The sequence below is a fragment of the Quercus lobata genome, chromosome 12, assembly GCF_001633185.2.
Source record: "Quercus lobata isolate SW786 chromosome 12, ValleyOak3.0 Primary Assembly, whole genome shotgun sequence".
NCBI lineage: Eukaryota > Viridiplantae > Streptophyta > Magnoliopsida > Fagales > Fagaceae > Quercus > Quercus lobata.
The window spans coordinates 15,200,411-15,222,943 of NC_044915.1; the positions used below are offsets into that span (position 1 = coordinate 15,200,411).

At 36.5% G+C, this 22,533-nt stretch overlaps 1 protein-coding gene across 1 annotated transcript; it reads left to right on the forward strand.

The window, feature by feature from the left end:
• The first annotated feature begins 15,664 nt into the window (after positions 1-15,664).
• LOC115970277 lies at positions 15,665-15,988 on the forward strand. The gene has a single exon (XM_031089933.1). The coding sequence runs from the start codon at positions 15,665-15,667 to the stop codon at positions 15,986-15,988; it is 324 nt and encodes a 107-aa protein (XP_030945793.1).
• The last annotated feature ends 6,545 nt before the right edge of the window (positions 15,989-22,533 follow it).

A 22,533-nucleotide genomic window follows, 5' to 3' on the forward strand; every position in this document is an offset into this window, starting at 1 on the left:
AAAAACTACTTTTCTATTTTACACTATTACTTTTACAAAACATCCACACAGTTTATCTATTTTACAAGATATTTCAATAAAATATTCATTCTTCATCAATTTTTTATTATTTTCCCTAATGGTCATACTTTTTTAATTTAAACTTATATTTTAAGTAAACTATCAACACCGGTGGCTCGGCCAATGGAGCCACTTGTGGTGGAGGTTCGATGGTCGAACCGCTGAAATAGTGTTTTCGACAACCGTCGCTAGATCGGTGTCTTCGCCCACCATGCCACCAGCACTGGTGGCCAGACCACCAAAATAATGGCTTTGGTGACAGCCAATAGATCAGTGTCTTCGACCATCATTCTGCCATCAATGAAATATTTCGGTGTGTCGTTTCAGGGTACGCATTGGGGAGAGCGAGAGAGAGATATCTATAGATATATATATATATATATATATGATAGGGATAAATCCCAAAACAGATGGATCCAATTAACGAAGACAGTCATAAGTGACGGAGTTGCCAAAAGAGACGACCTAGTTGTTCTACCAACCAAAGAACTAGCAGACGGACTCATAACCTGGATGGAGAGGCAGGGCGACGGATGGACTCCTTAAAGTAGACGAATCCAAGGGAGACGGTTTGTTGAAGCCACGTGGTACTTATGTGGCACAAGTGGTCTCCAAGAATCCTATTATGAAAATATCTTGCATTCTACGCCCAACCATAATTAGAGGAATCCTTACAATGAAAGGATCTCATAAAATACGAGTAGTAATGAGAATCTTCTCTTGAAGAAAATACCTTCTCCACCAAGAAACAGATGTTAGCTCTATACTACTATAAAAACCCCCCAAAGCACTCATAAATCAAGGTACGCATGATTCCCCAGCTCTGGCACTCTAGAGTTGTAGAAATTCTCTTCCTAACTTAACCTTCGAAGGGTATTTGGCCGGTATCACATCGGTACTCTCTATAAGGTTTTTTTCTATGTTTTTTTTTCACAGGTTCCGTCAAGAGCACATGAGGACCATTTGACTCACTGACAATTTTTTGCATCATCAGTTGGTGCTGTCTGTGGGAACTGCGATTGTAGCCATATTACCGCTTCCTAGACAATGAGTTGTATGGTACTCACACACTCGATGGCAACCAACAACAATCAAGAAGGTGAACCATGCACTACTGCCCTCGAAGGGCAGGTATAGACTTTAGCCGAGGCTGTGGAATGCCTTACTAAGCAAAACCATGACTTGGAAGAACAGCTGCATCAAAGAAACGCTGGGCCCAATAATCAGGGAGAGGAGCAAAAGGGTATCGACCCCCAGCACATCGCCAAAAGGCAGGATCGAGAAGGACCGGAGGGCAGCAATGCCCTGAGTAAACAAAAGTGACAGGACACCAGCCGTCTATCTGTCGCAGACATAGCACCACCGCACATGGTTGCAGAGATGCAGATGATGAAGGAGAGGATGGACTTCATGATAAACGACCTCAAGGGACGGGTGTCAAACGACCTCGACAAGCTAGCTCACCAGATAGATTTGCCCTTTACAGCGCTCGTCACTACATTCCCCCTTATAGCAAAGTTTCATATGCCACGGATAGAAGCCTATGATGGGTCTAAGGTGTTCCAGATGATAGAAGCCTTGGAACACTTAGAGTCATTCAAAACCCTCATGCTCTTACAAGGTGTTCCGGATGAGATCATATGCTGAGCTTTCCCAACTACGCTAAAAAGTCCCACCAGGGTATAGTTCAGCAGATTGACTCCATCAGTACTTTCAAGGAGCTAAGTGGGCAATTTGCATCGCACTTTATAGGAGCACAGGTACAAGAGATCCACTGCATGCCTGATGAGCATCAAGCAACGAGAGGACGAGACACTGAAGTCCTACATAGCACACTTCAACAAAGAAGCCCATTCAATAGATGAAGCTGATGACAAGATACTTGTTCCTGCCTTTACCAATGGCTTGCAGAAGGGGAATTTTTTTTTTTCCTTATACAAAAACGACCCAAAAACCATGTCAAATGTACTTTACTGAGCCACTAAATACATGAACACAAAAGATGCACTACTAGCCCAATAGGAAAAACCCAAGAAGAAGGATAGGTAGGAAGATGTGTAGCAGGAAAGAGGGCGGAAGATGACTAGGACTAGAGACTGACGGGAGGATAGGTGCTTCAAACCGCCCACTAAAAGGTTTACTAATTTCACCCCGCTGACTACCCCGATTGATTAAGTCCTAATGCAGATCAAGGACGATACGACCTTGACGTGGCCTGGCAAGTTAAAGGGAGATCCCAACAAGGAGGTCCAAAGACAAGTACTACCGTTTTCATCGTGACCATAGTCACAACACAGCTGAATGCTACAACTTGAATTAACAGATCAAGAAAGGACGACTCGTACAGACCAATGCACCACTCGTTGGGCCGGAGGCACGAAAGTATATCCCATCGAGGGCAATTACATTACCTTTATCGATCAAAGATTACCCTCAATAGATTACTAAGGATGCTACTTTCCCTGTCGTCGACTGCTCATCCACTTACAATGCCATACTGGGCTGACCTATACTAAATTTGTGAAAGGCCGTTACTTCAACCTATCACTTGATGATCAAGTTCCCCACAAAATATAGGGTAGGAGAGGTACGTGGAGACCATGTAGCAACGTGCGAATGCTACATAGCGATGTTGGAGATGGATAACCATTTACAAACTCTGAGCATAGAAGAGCAACGGACGGTTGCAAAGCCTGTCAAGGAGTTGGAGGAGATACTTCTCAATGACTCCAGACCTGAGCGGACAACCAAAATTGGCACCTTTGCCAGTCCACCCATTCGTCAAGTGCTCATGACCTTCCTAAGAGAGAACTAGGATGTCTTTGCTTAGAGCCACAAAGACATGCCCAAGATCGACCCCTCAGTCATGGTTCATAGGTTGAATGTATCACCCTCTTTTCCCTCTATTTGCCAGAAGAAAAGAGTGTTTGCCCAAGAGCAAGACAAAACTATAGCGGAAGAAGTCCACAAGTTGCAAGATGCAGAGTTCATAAGGGAAGTATATTATCCCAATTCGCTAGCCAATGTAGTGATGGTCAAGAAGGTTAGGGGAAAGTGGAGGATGTGTGTAGATTTCACAGAGTTAAACAAGGCCTGCCCCAAAGATAGCTACCCATTCCCACGGATCGACGTCATGGTGGACTCAACAGCGAGGCACCAGTTATTGAGCTTCATGGATGCTTTCTCTGACTATAACCAAATCAAGCTGGACAAGGTTGACCAAGAGAAAACTTCATTCATCACTAGCCAAGGCCTCTTCTATTATAAAGTGATCTCATTCGGTCTCAAGAACACAGAAGCAATGTAGCAGAGGCTCATGAACAAGATATTTACACATCAAAATGAAAGGAATGTCTTAGTCTACGTGGACGATATGTCAGTGAAAATTCAAAGGGAAGATCATCATTTGGAAGACCTCAAGGAGACCTTCGATACACTCTGTTCTTATAACATGAAACTCAATCCAAGCAAATGTGCATTCGGGGTAATGGCTGGAAAATTCCTAGGATTCATGGAGTCTCAAAAGGGCATTGAAATCAACCTAGACAAGATCTGGGCCATAATGGAAATTACACCACCTAAGAATGTAAAGGAAGTACAAAGCCTCAACGACAAGGTAGAGGCACTGAACAAGTTCGTATCAAGAGCAACGGATAAATACCTGCCTTTCTTCCGCACATTGAAGAAGTCCTTCAAATGGACAGGCGAATGTCAACAAGCGTTAAGGACTTAAAAACATACCTCTCTTCCCCACCATTGCTAAGTCCTTCCAAACCTGGAGAGGAGTTGTTTCTCTACCTGGTCGTCTCCCGAGCTACAGTCAGTGCGGCCTTAGTCAAAGAAGAGGAAAGGGTGCAGAAGCCTATGTACTACACTAGCAGAGTGCTTCGAGGCATAGAGGAAGAATTCCCCCCGATGGAAAAGCTAGCCTTCGCCTTAATTACCGCAGCTCGCAAACTTAAACCCCACTTCAAGGCCCATACAGTGGTCATCCTAACAGACCCCTACTGAGAGCAATGAGTAATCCGGAAGCCGCCAAATGGATGACACTATGGGCAATCGAGTTAAGCGAATTTGACATTCAATATCGCCCTTGCACTGCAATGAAGGGACAGGTAGTTGCTGACTTCATCGTGGAATTCACCAATATGGAAGGCCAGGGGGCAGAGAAGCATCCTTAATGGAGTATCCATATAGACGGATCATCCAACAGGCAGGCTGACAATGCCGGAATAATGATCCACTCTCCAGAAAGGGACTAGATCGAGTGCATGGTTCTTCTCGACTTCCCTAAAGCCAACAATAAGGCAGACTACGAAACCTTAGTGGTGGGACTGGACCTCGCTAAAGTAGCAAGGGCCACAAGTGTGATTATTTATTGCGACTCTCAGGTAATCACGAGTTAGGTGAACGGTGACTACGAGTGCAAAGGTGAACGGATGAAGAAGTACCTAGAGCAAGTAAGGAAGTGGGTAGAGAACGACCTTCAGGCCAAGTTTGTTCAAATCCCAAGGAAAAAGAACGAGCAAGCAGACTGTCTTGCCAAGGCCACATTAGCGAAACATATGCTCATCTCCAGTAAGGTACTTTCTTTTGTTTAGCTTTCACCCTTGATAGATGGCATGGTTGTACAGGAAATAGGTTCTAAAGGCAACTAAATTGCACCAATAGTTTTGTATCTAAGAGACGGCACACTACTCGACAATAAAGAGACCGCAAGGAAGTTAAAGGTCCAGGCAGCACAATTTGTCCTAATTAAGGACATACTATATAGAAGATGATTCTCCCGACCGTACCTAAGATGCCTAACCATAGAGGAAGCAAATTATGTCATGAGGGAACTTCACGAAGGAATCTGCGGGAACCATTCGAGATCACAGTCATTAGTACACAAGTTGATTCAAGCAAGATACTATTGGTCTACCATGCAGAAGGATGCCTAAGCTTATGTCAAAACTCAGCAACATCATTAGACAGACAACAAAAGAGTTTACGCCGACGACGGCCCCGTTACCTTTTGCTTAGTGGGGGCTGGACATCATGGGCCCTATTATACCAAATGGGTGGAAGTTGAAGCACTAGCCACCATCATGAAGAAAAACATACGAAGCTTCATCTAGAGAAACATTATTTGCAAGTACAAAATCCCTAGAGTCCTGGTCTTAGACAACGGAAATCAATTTGACAACGAGTCATTCAGAGATTTTTGCTCGCAATTAAGAATCAAGAATCATTACTCCTCGCCCGTCCACCCTTAGGCCAACAAGCAAGTTGAGGTCATGAACCAATCCTTACTCAAAATCATCAAGACTCAGCTCGAGAGGGCAAAGGGTATATAGCCAGACAAGCTGCCAAGTGTACTATGGCATACAGGACAACAACAAGGACACCTACAGGGGAAACACCCTTCTGACTAGCATACGGGAGCGAAGCTATTATCCCTGCTAAGATCGGACTCACAAGCTTCAGAGTGGAGAATCATGATAAGAGTAGGAATGATGAGGCCATGCACCTACAACTGGACTTAGTGGATGAGGTAAGAGCAACAGCCGAGCTAAGGTTAACACAATACCAGGACCTCATGGTCAAGCACTACAATTCTAGAATCAGGCACAGGGACTTTCAAGTTGGAGATCTTGTCCTGAGGAAGGTGATGAGTGCCACAGGAGATCCTTTCCAAGGAAAGCTAAGGCCCAATTGGGAAGGACCTTACAGAATCACTTCATGGTAGAGGAAAGATACCTATCACTTGGAAACACTTGACTGTCAAAAATTGCATCACCCATGGAACACCGAGCACCTAAAAAAATATTACCAGTAGACGATAGCATACATACCACCACTCCTTATTTCCAGTTTATTTCTTCCTAGTTATTTTTATTGTCTACAACACTTTTAGCCTAAAGGGCAGTTATTTATTCTTTCAAAACAATTTTTGGTTTATGCACTTGTTTACCATAATAAGAGGAGTTATTCAGATATATCATGTGTGTATATATATATATATATATATATATATATATATCTACAAAACTACATCTACAACTAAGTCCTAAAGTGGACGGATTCAAAAATCCCAAGGGATACCTTGAAATTTATAAAAGTCCTTAAGTGGACAGATACAAGGAAATCCCAAGGGATAACCTAAAGTTTATACAAGTCCTTGAGTGGAAGGATACAAGGAAATCCCAAGGGATAACTTGAAATTTGTATAAGCCCTTAAGTGGACAGATTCAAAAATCCCATGGGATAACTTGAAATTTATGTCCTTAAGTGGACGAACTCAAGAAAGATCACAAGGGATAACTTGAAATTTATACAAGTCCTTAAGTGGACGGATTCAAAGAAACCCCAAGGGGTAACCTAAGATTTATAAGTCCTTATTGAAACCCTAAAGGGTGAGCCTGAGAAATACATAATTTCTTAAGTGGACGAATTAAGGGATACCCATAAGTACCTTGAGAAACCTGTTAAGTCGAATTTATGAAATGAACAGATCATTGCAACACTAGAAGGTTTATTAAAGCCCCATATATAAGATGGACGGATGATAAGCCAAGGTTATTTATTAAAATTCAAAGGTGGACAGACCATGGTCATCTCAAAAATCTGCTAAGTCCAACCCATGAGGTGGACAGACCATGGTCATCTTGAAAATCTACTAAGTCCAACCCATGAGGTGGATGGACCATGTTCATCCTGAAAATTTACTAAGTCCAACTTATAAAGTGGACGAACCACGATTACCCTAGAATATTCTTAGATTGAAACATCAAACAAGTTCCCTAAAATCTACAAAGCCAACGAGTATAAGTTCCAAGATTTTTTAGGTAGAATGAAAGCTCATAAACTTATAAATAAAAAGCCAAAAATTTGTGGGCAATGTTGAAGATTACATAACCATTGTTCTCAAAAGGATTTCTACAATAAAATAAAAATAAAAAACAAGACCCAATAGTAAATTTTACAAAAAATACTAAGGCTGGTTGACGGGGTTGTCTTCATTCACGACTTTTTCATGCTCGGTTGGCCCATCCTCCTCCCTAATAGGATGGTTCTCATCCCCAACGGACTTGACCTGCTTATCTTCAGGAGCCGTCTCTCCATCAGCTTGAACGTTAGGCATGGGGTCGGCCTCGAGGATCTCATCAGTACCTTCATGGTTGACGGTTCTAGCCAGAGTTTGGGCCACATTGTCTAAAGACACCTGCGACACATCCAAATCGAGGTAAAGAGCTTTAACCTAACGAAGGCACTCCTAAAAGTCGTTGTCGTAGCAGTTGCTGAGCTTAGTAAGAAAGCCGTCAGAATTACGAAACTCTATTGTCCCGTCATCCTTAGCCCAACAGACTTGCTCCCTTAAATTGGAAATCTCTGACTCTTCCAGAGCTTTCTTGGTCATGGACAGCTTTTTGACTTGTGATTCTTTCCAAGCCCTAAGCTCATTCAACTCCGTCTCAACAATCTCAGCCTTCTCCTTCAAACTATCAACCTATTTCTCTCGAGCCAGACAACGGTCTATCAGACCTTTCATCATCATCACCCCCCTGTAAGAAGTTAAAAGAAGGTTAGAAATAAGAACAATAGTTGAAGAAGGAAGGGAAGGAGGACAATTGCGCACTTAAGCCAAGCCAAAGAGACTTGACTCCCCCATGGCCTCAGTGGCATGGTTACCAAAGTCTTTATAGTCGTCGTCCTTAATGATGGAAGACAGAAGCCCCACAACATATCGCGGATCCTTATGAAGAAGAGGGGGGCGCTACTCAAGGACGGGACCTTTGGCCGTCATCTAGCCCTTATCGACGCCATGATGGATAGGAGGAGGCACCTGGGTAGCTACAAGCGTCTCTCTGACGGTGATCGCAGCTGCTTCTTTGAGTTTCTTTGGTGGACGGTCACCCTTATCCATTAACTTCTTATTTAAAAATGGTTTAGCTTGCGCCGTCCCTTCAGTAGGGGGCACAACCCCCTTCAACCGCTTCTTTGCACGTTCAGTGGCTTGTTTACAAATGAAGGCTCTCATCTTACCATCGTCCATTTCTACGCCAAAGGGAACGGGAGGAGAGAGTTAGACAAGAATTATTCAAAAAGAATAAAGAATAAATAATAATAAAAAATAAACGACGGACTCAAGTTTGCGAGAGGTCTGGTTGTAGCGACAGGCTATGTCTGTAGGCTCAGGGCCCTCACAATACCGGTGGATAGTGTATAAGGTGACGAGCTATTTCCAGGTCCTCTCTTCCAAGGGGATACAAAATATTTTCTCCAAAAAATTCCACTGCTCGAGGGTAACCTCTGGACGATCCTGGGCTGCAACCAAAATGAACCTTAAATTAGACAACAATAAATATGTGTAAGTGACAGACAAACTAAGTAAATGGACACCTACCAGACGGAGGCACTATACCCCAAGTTCTATCAAGAATAGGCATATCCTGTCGTTCATCAGGGTGACACACCCAATTGTCTCCTTGGATGAAAATATACCGGTTCTTCCAATTTCGGTTGGAGTTAGGGGTCTTATACACTAGCCTTAGTGATGGTTTCCTTGCTAGGAAACTATAGATGCCCTGGGACTTAACTATCTCCAACGGATGATAACAATGGAAGAACTCCTCCAAGGTTAAGCGACGGCTCCCCTTACTTAATACCCCATACAACACCTCGGCACCAAGAAAGATTCTCCAAGCTTTCGGAGAAATTTGGGTGATGGCTAGCCCTAGATATTGGGCGAGGTGATGGTGGAGTGCACTCAAAGGCAGCCTAAACCTAGCCTTGAACATTTGCTCATACATCCCAACATCAAGGGTATCAAGGTAGTAGCACTTCTCAAATTTGTGTGGCAGACGGATAGGGACATCAATGGGAATTTGATACCTATCTCGTAAGGTGTTGGAGTGTTTTCTTTGTATGGTCGAACTAAAATCATCGACCGTCCTATTAGGGGGGGGATGAAGTTCCTAAGGCCATCAGGGCCAACAACGATTCTGAGCAGGGACTTGTCGCTCTCCTCGTTGCCTGAAACTTCGTCCATATCACTCTCAGACCCGTCCTCGTCCAAATCCTCATCTTTCTCCTCGGAAGGTGAGTTGGCAGATAGATCCCTTTCAGGGTATGAGGCGCCGGGGTCGTATTAACCTGACGGGTACACTTCATCGTAGCCCACTCCTTCGCAGACATACGACTGTTCACTCAATGCTTCACTAGACATCTATTACACCTACAAGTGACGAATAAATTCCTAAGACTCTACAAGTCTATTTACACGGTGGTCACATAAGTCTTGAATAAAAGAAAGAAAAAGGAAAAATATATAGGATAGGAGCACTTACAAGTGTACGGTGCGAATAGAAGACGGGCTGGTATGGTTAAAGGATGCGCTGAGATAACGAATCGACGGATTCTCATAAGCGACGATCAAGCTCTGACTCTGGGAATTAGCAACAAAGGTAGAAATGGGGGAAGAAGACAACATATATATATATAGAAGAAATTGCGTGAGAGACGAAGTGACGCTTCGATCCAAGTAACTAACCACTAAAATTGTGCCATGTGTCCCCTCAACATTTATGACTCTCAACTACCCTGTCAATCAAAACACAACTCCCTAGAACTAGGTGAAGCCGTCACCCCACTGTCTAGCTAGAATACCAGGCGATGGACTCGTGGGGTGAGGGGACAACTGGTAGGGATAAATCCCAAAGCAAACGGATCCAATTAACAAAGACAGTCATAAGTGACGGAGTTGCCAAAAGAGACGGCCTAGTTATTCTACCAACCAAAGAACTAGCAGATGGACTCATAACCTGGATGGAGAGGCAGGGCGATGGATGGACTCCTTAAAGTAGACGGATCCAAGGGAGACGGTTTGTTAAAGCCACGTGGCACCTAAGTGGCACGAGTGGTCTCCAAGAATCCTAATATGGAAATATCATGCATTCTATGCCTAACCATAATCAGAGGAATCCCTATAAGGAAAGGATCTCATAAAATACGAGTATTAATGAGAATCTTCTCTACAAGGAAATACCTTCTCCACAAAGAAACAGAGGTCAACTCTACACTACTATAAAAACCCCAAAACCCTCATAAATCAAGGTACGCATGATTCCCCAGCTTTGGCACTCTAGAGTTGTAAAAATTCTCTTTCTAACTTAACCTTCGGAAGGTATTTGGCAGGTACCACACCGGTACTCTCTATAAGGTTTTTTCTGTGTTTTTGTTTCGTAGGTTTTGTCAAGAGCATGTGAGGACCGTTCGACTCACTAGCGATTTTTTGCATCATCAATATATATTATTTACTATCAGTATGATTTTAGTTTTTAAAAAATGTACTGATTTGAATTAAAAAATTTAATATAGACTTTAACAAAATTTCAAATAAAATCATGTTTGTTTGAAAAAAAAAAAACACAATTATAATTCTTTTATAATTAAATTGTATTGTAGAGATATTTACAAGTAAGGAAGCTTCCTTTCCCCTTAACTTTAACTCCCACCACTAAAACTTCTGACCCTCTTTTTTATTTTATTTTTTCCTTTTTTATCTCACAAAATCACATCTTTCTCTCTACTTCCACGGTCTTTTCTCTTCATTTTTTTTTTTTTTTTGATCTTTTCCTTTGTCGTAGCTCTCAAGCACTTGTTTCTCTCTTCTCTAATGGCAGCAGCAAGCTCTCCACAAGCAAAGAAAGCAGCAAGCTCTCCATGGCAGTGGTGACGATGGCTTCGATTTGAGTTTGGGTTTGGGTTGATGGGTTTTTTGGTTGAAAGTTTGATTTTGGGTTCTAAGTTGTTGAGTTTTCCATTGAAGGTTTGATTTTGGGTTTGGATTGATTTTTGGTTTGAGTTTTCTTTGTTTTGGTTGATTTTGTGATTGGAATATCATGGGTTGTGGTGGTGGTGGTGATTAAGTGGTGGTTAGGTAGTGTTGAGAGTATGTGGGGGAAGAGAGACTAATGAGAGCAAAGGTGAGAGAAAAAATTAATAAAATAGTAATATACACATCTACAGTAATCGTGCAAATATGCACGGTTACTGTAGCAAAGGTGTATATTTACACAACAATAGTCGAACTGATGCGGAGCAGATTTAGGAAATATTGTGTAAATTTTGCATCTTTTTTCTATTTTGCACAATTTTGCACCCACTAATGTGAGTGCTCTTAGAGTATTTGCATAAGCTCATGCAAATTTTTTTTGTCTATTTTAGAAAAAGAATATACTTTTTTTATTTAACATACTCATTTTTAAAAACATACCACATTAAACTATCTATTTTACACTACATTTTATTAACACACTATTTCCTTACCAATTTTTTATTATTATTTAAAATCATATCTCTCTTTTCCTCACGGGTGAAGTAAAATACTATTAAAATATACATATATAAAGCTAGAGTAACGGTGTAATACACGGTTGTTGTAGCAAAAATATAAATATACACATTTATAGATTGATTAATGTGGATAGTTTTTGGACTTTTTTTTTTTTTTGAATGTATATTTAAAAATATATATATTCAATTATTTATTGGTTAGCATGCAACAATTTTATACATAATTTGACTTTATTTCTTAAATATATGTAAAAATATTATCTAGTGGAGTAATAAACGGTGTCAATTGATGCACTAGTCTTTCCTTTTTGTAATAATTGTAGTAATTCACTGGTGAGTAGTTTTCTTGGGCGCTTCTTCCTTATCATCATATAATTACAATCATGAGTGGGTTTTAGTTAGCTCAACTGGTAAAATCTCTGATAGTTAAATAAGAGATTTGGAGTTCAATCCTTGCCTACGTCAAAAACTAATTTGTATCTTGATCTGATGATAAAAAGCTATTATTAGGAGCAGATGTCATAGGTTGTGAAACTCTCTCAACAAAAAAAAAAAAAAAATTGGTCGTGAGATTTCTTATCTAATAAGATAGTGTTTTCCTAAATAATTACATGGGAACCACATGTTTCCTTGAAAAAAAATGGTATTTTCTTTATTAAAAAAACGATCATGACTTATGAGCCAATTAAAAGAGAGTCAGGAAAGTATCAGTGTATTACACTATTCCAAACAATTAATCAAAAGGTGTTGCAATGGTTAATAAATCATTTTGAAAACTTTGACATCATTTTTATGAAAAAAAAAAAAAAAAAAACAACAACAAAAAATTTTTTTTTTTTTTTTTTTTTTTTTTTTTCTTTTTCCCTTAATCAAATGGTCCTCTTAATATGTGCCCTTAGAACATTTATTAATAGGCTATTTTAGGAAATTTTTTATATCACATTTATGAGAAATGTAGAAAATTGTAAAAAAAATCAATTATTTTTTTCATATAATTTCTGAAAATACTTTCTAAATCAATGCTTTGAAAAATATTTGATTAATCAAATTTAGTATAATGATTTGATGTTCTTGAGGATTTTTTTTGCTGGAGGGGCAGACTACATAATGAATGTAAATTTCCTTTTATCCCAAAATTAGTTTGTCTAAAATTCTGACTCATGAACTTCCCTTCTTTAAGAAGAAATCTTATAAACATAGTAAACATAAATGTACATAAGCACGCATGGATCATGTTTTATGCTTATCAATACCACAATTGAATACCGTTGTGCACCATTGACGTAATGGGTACTCAATAAGTATAAGTAGGAACGAATCTATGATTTTAAGCTAGCGGAGGTTGGAGTAAAAAAAAAAAAAAAAAAAAAAAATCCAAATAAGCATCTATATAGTATTAAAAAATTATAAATATTTAAAATCGTTGTTTTTAAATACATTAAGATGCAATTATTTACCAATAAAGAAAAATTAAACAAAATATTTTTTTTTAAAATACTAGGCTGGCTAGGGTTTTTTTATTTATTTTATTTATTTTTTATAAATTAGAGCATTCACATTGGTGGTGCTAAAAATTTTAGCTTTCAGCACCTCAAAAAGTTATTTTATCTATTCTATCACCTCACTTTACAATACACCCAATAATAAATGTTCTATTTTTTTATCACTTCATTTAAAATAATATAAACAACTTATTAAAATAATAAAACGAAATGAGAGAATTTGAGTTTTTTAATTGAAAGAAGAGATATAATTTTAATAAAATATTGTATTTTATTTTTAACAACTTGCTATACTCAATTGGTATTTATACCAGTTTAATGTAGTTACAAAAAAATTAGTTTTAGCTTCTCCAATAACACATGCTTTTTTTTGTTATTTATTGGTAAAATAGTTTTTTTTTTTTTTTTTTGTTCAAATATAATCACTATTGTGAATATTTTTTATTGTTTTTGTTAAGTTTTTGGGTTGGATAGTTACTATTTGAACGAGGTTAGTTAAATTTATTGAGCAAAAGGGGACTAATGTCTTGAAAGGAAGGCCAAATAAAAAAATGAAAAATATTATAACTAAAAAATATTTGGGAAAACTACAATGTTGATCCCTCAAATTCACTCTGTGTGCGCAATTGGTCCCTCAAGTTTGAACCGAGCACAATTGGTCCCTTAAGTTTTAAAACTGAGTTGTATTAGTCCTTTTACTAACTAACGTTAGTGGTGTTACTTACGTGGCTAACGGAATAATGACTTGACATTTTTTTTAAATGATGTGGCATTTTTTAATTACAAAATAAATTTACATGTAAGAAATAATCTCCCCATCAAAAAAATGTAATAAACAATTTGATTCAAAACCTAGTACCAAACAAGAGAGAAAAGGGGAGAGAGTGGAGAAACCCAAACCCTAGCCGCATCATTAAAAAAATTACAAATTTTTTTAATTAAAACTTGAACCTGCACATTCTGGCTTTCTGTTAACACAGACGTAATGATTATTCTACAAAAGTTTGGCAATACATCTCCGGTCCAGATAGCAAACCTGTTACATTGTTCTTTCAGTTCAAGTAGGTACCAAAATACAGAATTGTGCTTTACACCAAACTCTAGATCCTTCCGACAATATATTGCTCTTTTAGATCCTGCAATGCTTGTCGAATTGAATCCTCATCTTGGCTGGAGTACTTCAAACATATATGCTGTTGAGTAACATGGTAGGCAATCTGGATTGGATAATACTGCAAGTAGTTTACTTCCATCCTCTTCACTTCCTAGACATTGGAAATTTGTTTAAAATGTCAGATTAATTACCGCAGTTCATGAAGAGGGGCCATTCCATATACATCAACAAGAAAAATTCATTAAGGAAATCAAATCAAGTAAACGGAAGACACAGACGCTACATAAATTGGATTTCAATAAACATTTTTAAAAACAAACTAGACCAGTAAATATGTTTTAAAAGCGACAAGGGTGGGACACTCGCTGAAGGCTGAAGCCTCCGTAAAGTTCAACCAATATTTTTCAAAACTTGTATGAAAAATGTGAGCAGCTTTGCAAGTAGTTTTTTTTTTTTTTTAAATCTTTAACTTACTTGTTAGGTTTAACATGTTGGTACCAACATAATACTAAGACCCAATCAGTACCAAACAATTTGTAATTTTTTGAATTAAAAAATACCACATCATTATTAAAAAAATGTCAAGTCATTATTTCGTTAACCATGTAAGTAACATCACTAACGGCAGTTAGTAGAAAGACTAATATAACTCTGTTTTAAAATTTGAGGGACCAATTGCACACATAGGATAAACTTCTTAGACTAACATTATAGTTTTGCCAAAATATTTTGGATGCCGCGACTCTGGCCCCCACATGGACTAAAATATAATTTATATTTTGTAAAAAAAAAGAAAAAAACCTATAATTAGGTGGCATCTTATCTGATTAGACAGAAGATAGAAAGCCGCATCCCTGTTGCGCCACGTCAATTAGAAAGCACGTGACTTCCTCCTGCAATTCAATGGTTAGACACATGGAAGCATTGGACTGTCAGGCACACCGCACACTATGATTAGCATTTCAAAAAAAAAAAAAAAAAAAACTAAAAAAGAATGTTACCATGCAAAGCAAGATCTCATTCAGAAAAGAAAAAGAAATTTAATAAAAGTTCATTTTTTGTTTTCTTTCATGGGCAGGTAGAAATTAAAAATCTAAATTCTTTCTAACTTTCTTTTTTATAATAGAATATTTAAGAAATTTCATTAAAAGAAAAACATTAAAATGTCAAGAACTTTATAATTTAATGATATTACCCTATTCTTTTAATTAAGAAAACATGGAGTTTCAGAAGTTCAGTGCACTTCCTGGACTTCAAAGAGCTATTATCGTGGTTGATTCTGCAGAAAAAGGATGTTGAATTATTTGCAGCAACGGTATGGATGATATGGAACCAGCGGAACAGAGTAAGACTTAATATACCAGCTGATAGTCTTCACCAACTTGCTCATACCGCAAGGACGTGGCTACTGGAATTTCAAAGAAGGCAAGCAGATCATGCACCCCAAGTACAACAGGAAACACGACGGACCAGAAGCAGGTGGAAGCCTCCGAGGAGTGAGTTTTTGAAAATAAATTACGACGGCGCGACCTTTCCGAAAGAAAATAAATCAGGGATAGGAGTGGTGATAAGAGTTGGAGATGGTGAAGTGATAGCTTCATGCTCGAAACTGTTGCATCAAGCCTATAGCAGTAGAGAGGTTGAGGCGATGGCGGCTGTTACAGCCCTTTCCTTGGCATCAGACATAGGAGTTCAACAAGCTATCTTAGAAGGAGACTCACTGGAAGTGTTTAAGGCTCAAACGGATGATTCGGTCCCTTTAGCTCCATTTGGTTTATTCATAGATGAGGTGAAAAGTTTATCCTCACAATTTGTTAAATTACTTTATTCCCATACATTTAGAGAAGGTAATTCTTTAACTCATGGTCTGGCTAGACATGCCATTGGCATACCAGATTTCCTAGTGTGGATGGAGGATGTTCCACCACATCTTTATTCTGTAGTTCAAGCCGATTTAAGAGGTGCTTTTTAATAAAAATTTTGATGTTTCCCCTCAAAAAAAAAAAAAAAAAAAAAAAAAAAAAAAAAAAAAAGAGGATCAAACCTAATTCTATAGTGTTCAAACCTAATTTTATAGTGTTTTCATGAGACTCCTCTTTCTTATTTTGATCTTGTTATTGAGATACATGATTTATGTTTTGACTTTTTTTTTTTTTTTTTTTTTTTTTTTTTTTTTTCATTTGGTTCAATATATAGAATTCAATTCTTTATTTTCTATTAATTATTTCGATCGGGCTGTATGTATATTTGGGTCTATGTGTCTATATAGATCTCATCGCCATTTGTTAACATTCAATATTTCAAAATTTGATTCTCAAAAAAAAAAAAAAAAAAAAAATCAAAATCAAAATTTAATTGAAAGCTATATCTCGATCCTATGATGAAGGCATACATTGACTATAGGGCAATGGCCCCCCAATTTGTTTTTTGTTTTTTGTTTTTTTTTTTTATATAAATATTATCAGTATATAAATAAATATATATATTATTAATAACATGATTCTATGTTTGGATTTCAACATTTTGCACACAAAAATACTTTCACACAAATTCTTAAACTCTCTAAAATACATTTGTCTTTTAGTTAAATAATTTTAAATAAAAAATTGGTTAAAAGAGTAATTTATTATTCCTAAGTTTTTCCTTTTTCCTTTATTTTATCTATTTGGCCTAAAACTTAAGATACTATCTCTATCTCATTTTTAAACATTATTCCACATTACCTTACATCTTTTTTTTAAAAAAATACACACAGTTATTTATATATCACTTTTAAACATTATAATACTATCAAAAAACAAATAAATAAAAAGAGTATTATTGCACATGCAAAGCACGGTTGATGAGTCTAGTATGTATATAATATATATATATATATATACTAATTTTAGCAACAAACAAAATTACATTTTTCCCTCCTTAACAATATTATTAATTCTTTTTAGAATAATGTTATAGCTATAGAATTATATACAACTGTAAGGACTTAATTTGTAACGACCCAAAACGATACTGGGTTCGCACGTAAATAGGCCCAAACAATGTAATTTGTAGAGCGTGGGTGTTAAGAACTAGATTAACTTTTGTGTAATGAAAAGATTCACCCTCATGTATATTGAAGGCTCAGAGCTGACACAACGATCGTTTTGTTTTGGTAATCGATACAGTTTTTTTGCTTTTTACATTCTTCTTCTTCAGTCTATGCTTTCTTTCTTTCTTTCTTTTTTGTTCCGATCCTCCTCTTGCATGTTCTTCTTTCAGTTTATATACGACCCTTTGTGTTCCATCCTCATCACACACGTGTAGGTTGGGTTCGGGAGATTTCTTTCTGTCCCATCTAGCACCTCCTGGAACTTCCTATGGGCAGCTGTGAGGCTGTCTCCTTACTGTTCAGGTATCACCTCCACATTAATGCGGTCAGAGAGTTGGTTGAGAGGTAATTAATGCAAAGGCAATTGTAGTTATAGATATTTGTTTGCCTTTTCTTTCTTACCCTTGGTCTGTTTATCCTATCTTTAGTGGTGACATAATTATGAGATCCGGTTGTAACAAGACCGCGTCCTGATCGTCCTCGGACGCATACTGCCGAGAAGTATGGCGTCCTCGGACGAATACAGAACTCTACTTTCGTGATATTGACTACCACCCTCCCTCAGTAATTACCCTTATGACCTGACTTGGCCTCCTTGGAAGGATATGCATCCTCGGATGGGCCACAGACCCCACGATCCTGACCTTAATGGGCCTGTTGATTGACTGGTCCCCACAACAACATTTTTACAAAATGCTGATGTACAAATTCTTACTGATTCACATCTGAACTCATCACTTATATAACTTTTTTACTTACTAATAACTACTCATCATATCAATAATTTGTAAAAAAATTTGTAATTTTAACATTTTATTTATTTTAAAGATTCGTTAAAAATTTTATAGTTCTAAAATTTAAAACAAAATATAGAAGGTCAACAAAATTAGGCAACAACATTCCACTAAACTATCACATTGTGTCATTCTCGGCAACAACATTCCACTAAACTATCACATTGTGTCATTCTGATCCTTCTTTTTACGAATAGCATATTTGACTATCTGTTTGACATTGAGATGGAAAGGGAATAAAAACAAGAAGTCTGAATCACATGATAAATTTGAGCCTCTTTTTCATCATTTGTTCTTTCACGCTGCAATCCTTCTTGCATTGCACCAATTACACCATTATTGTTTTCACTTTTCCCAGTATTCAATTACTACCTTTCACACATTCGAGCGTATTACACTACCTAGATAGATCAATAAAAGGTGCATGTATTACTATGTTATTGTTAGCCCATCAGTACCTTTTTATATATAATTTCGAGCCCCCCCCCTTTTTTTTTTGTTTCAAGGAAGAAAAAAAATTGAATACTTTTCTGATACTATATAATGAGCACCTTTTAGATTTTTTTTTTTTAAACAAATTTTAATTCTATGTTACTTTCATAGTTTCATTTTTTCCCCTCTTTTGTTGTGATACGGACATCCTCATTACTCTGATAATTCATTTTAATTTTTATAATCTTAACAATTCACATATATTTGTGAAGATAAACAGATTATCAAATGGATAGATCGATATGATTTTTTATTTTTTTTAATAATGAAAATAGATAGATAGGATTACAAGAGTATCATATGTTAAAAAAAAAAAATAATAATGTTACAGACACAAACTATTTTACAACATTTTTACAAAATATTGATATGGTCAAACTCTTATTGGTTTTCATCTAGACCTATCATTAATATTACATTTTCATTACCAATAATCACTCACTACATCAGCAATTTGTAAAATAGTTTGTGTCTCTATCATTATTCTAAAAAAAAAGTTACAAGTGCCATAAAAGGATCATTTATTTCTTAATAAAACTCGGAGAAATTATGATCGGATGGCATCCATGAAAGCTAGTGTGGTCTAAATCATTTTTTAAATAGGAAAATTCTTAGTTACTCTCGGAACACGGAGAAATGGTGCTCCCTCCTCTCACATTCATGGTGGACCCCATCATGAATTTAATGAGCGAACCCTACCATGAATATGAGAGAAGAAGCACCATTCTCTATATTCTGAGAGTACTTAAGAATTACTCTTTTAAATATAATCATAGAATTATTAGAAGAAACTATAATAGGTACATCAGTAATTGACACAACCTTCAATAGGTTCTGTAACCGCTGATCATTAAAGATTGTCAACTTAATTGTTTGATAGGTTACAAAGGCAATAAAGCCTGATTTGTGGCGTAATAAAGGCAGTTTACAAGGTCCAACTCCTATAAAAGGAATCAGACAAATGAAGGAAAGGTACACACAAATACACCATTGAAATCCTAAAGAAGTTTTGATTACTTAATTATCACTAGCTAAAGTCACAATACTAGCTTCACCATCGGAGGGTTTTAAGAAAACACCCTACTGGTGTTTTCTTCACCAAAATCTCTATTTTGTCTTCCAAGTATTCAAGGAAGACGTTGGCTCTGTTGGACGAATAACATACTGACAATTTTTGGCATCATCAACTTTGATGATGCATACTCTGACAATAATTTATCCCTAATTTAAAATCTAAATTGTTAAGAAAAATCTATAAAGCATGACAATAGACAATACCTATATCTTTTGGGGTATCGAAAAATCTATCCTTGTCATCACTAGGTACAAACTGCCAACAACACCATACCTACATGAAATATTTTTAAAAAATTATAAAGTCAAATGACATATAATGTTTTCAAAATCATTTTCAAGTTTACTACAAATATAGAAAAACAATTTATTTTTCCAAAAAACAGTTTTCCAGAGTGTTAAAAAGTAAAGATGCATATGCTTATCAACAACTCATGTTATTTTTGAATTTAAGAATTGTTGGAATTAATTATGTGTAGTTTTGAAGGGAGATTGTATTAGCCTAATTTTTGTTTAATTTTCAAGGGACCATTGTTTGCTTTTAGTGCACAGTATTTCCCCTTTTTTAGTGACAATTATGATAAGTTGGATTGGCTTTTTTCTATGTAAAAAAAGTGAAAGCAACTAATCGTGATAATCCTAAATGAACATAACCATAATAGCTCTCCTATCTGCTAAGAAACTAATGTCAAAAACACTGAAAGGGTATGAGGTTGAAAACGTTCTATCAAATGAGTTGAGTCATAACTTGAGTTCGGTCCTACCTATACTTATAATCAATAGAAAGCAATAATCTTTAAATTGAACGAGATCCTCCTCTTAGTCCTCTATCCCCTAAAGTTCAAACTCAAGACATGCCTCATACCAAGAAAATAATTATTGAGCCGCTACTAGCTCTAGCTCCTAGATAGTAATTAATTCCTAGTTCTTATCATTTGCAAAGCACGTAGGGCATTGTTAAATGAGTATTACGGTTTTTGAAAGATTCAACAGATCTACTAGTAAACTTTATCGAAAAACTCTATAAAAAAAATAAAATAGAAAACCAAAACAAAACAAAACAAAAACAAAAAACAAAAAACAAAAAGCAAAGTTACAAAACTATGGTAAAAGATTAGGTCGACGAGAGAATGGTATATCTTTATCTCTTCAGTGATCAAAAGAGTCGTATCAAAAACTAATCAAGTGGTGGGGGCTGCTAGAGCTATATTTACTTTGAGCCGATGATTGGCCCCCACCATTTTGATCAGTCTCTTTGTGTGGGGACGATGATGTGATTTGGGGCGTGGAATGCATGTGACACCAAAAAGTTGTGTTTTTGCTTATATCTTTGTCGTATTTATGACTATAAAGATATGATGATGATGATCGAAATGTGCAAACTGATTAGCATGCGAGTTGATGAAATGCATTCAAGACTAGAGTGATCGATGGCTTATATGGTGACTGTTAATCTTCATGCTTCCCTTAAAGGGGCTTTAAACGATGGGAAACAATATATGGTCTTTGAAACTATTGGGTTTTAAAGTTGGTCAATTCTATTATTTTGCAGGTACAACTTTCCACTTTTTTCTTGAGAGGTTTTAATCATTATTCACTTGGAAAATCTTTGAGGTCGATTTTGACGATGAAAGTTCTTTCTGTTTTAGGCAGATGTGTCGCCTGTATTGGAGCTAAACTTTTTTGTGGGGTTTTTTTTAATCAAAAAATATAATTTATGGTAAAAATGTTATGGACATAACACTCCTCTTAAATAAACGAGATATACTTGAAAGTCGAATAATGAAATCATTCCACAATTCATTTACCAAGGTTAGAAACTTCTTCACAGGGTAGTAAAAGGTTTAGTAAATAATAGTGAAATGCAAAGAAAAAGATGACAAATGCTCTTAATTTTTGTCCAAATTTGATGATGAAAAAATAAAATACATTATCCTACAGCTAATTTTTTTTTATTTGAATATTATCTCCTACAACTAAATTAATTAGTTATCTCAAAATGTGAAAAGTAACAAATTTCTTCTTAATTCTTTTATTCAAAATTTCAAAGATTTTATTTTAGTTCTTTTTTAAAACAGATTATTGAATCTTCATTCAAAGTTGAATCTTTCTCAAAATTAATTGGCCAGTTGGGTACCCAGTTTCAAATTCAGTTATATTAAGATTAGTCAAAGGGGGGTGTTTAGTAAAGGTGTTTGAGTAATGTTGTTTAAATGTTTTTGATATACATGTGGTGAAAAAATGTGTGAAAAAATGTGTAAATGTATTTAAAATGTTTAAAAAGTTGCACAAAATAGGCTACCAATGACCCTATGATAGCCTATTTTCAGCAACTTTTTAATTTAAGTGTATCCATTTTAATTTCCTAAAATAAAATTTAAGTGTATCGCTCGCTCGCAGCTTCTATTTGTTCAAGGTTAAGTCTTTTCAGTCAAAAAACAAGGGGACGAAAAAGTTGAGTCTAGATGGTTTTCTAGGCTTATCTAATTTTCAACCAGGCTGGGCCTTAATCCAAAGTCTATGCCGCCCTAGTTTGGAATCGCATGGTTCATATGATCTACCATCAAGTTTTGTCCCAAGTCCTAGGTCCTAACCGTTCATCAAAAAAAAAAAAGTCCTAGGTCCTAACCCCTATAACTATAAGCTTTAAAAATGATTTTTTTTTAAAAAAAGGTCTTAACCCAATAGATTCACTATCTACATGCAGTTTAATAGATTAATAGTGTTCTATACTTCTATTTATTTTTCTTTCCATCCCTTTTGAAGTAAATAAAGATGCATTAAAATGTAAATCTATTACAACCAGATTGTAAACATAAGAGGCAGCTCTTTGTGTAAGTGAGAGATTCTCTATCTACATGTAGCTTAATAGACTAATAGTATTGTATACTTCTATTCCTTTCTCTTTCACTCCTTTTTAAGTAAATAAAGATGCATTAATATGTAAAGTTATTAAAACCGGATTGTAAACATAAGGGGCAGCTCTACGTGTAAGTGAGGGATTCTCTATCTATATGTAACGGAGTAGACTAATAGTGCTCTATACTTATATTCCTTTTTCTTTCC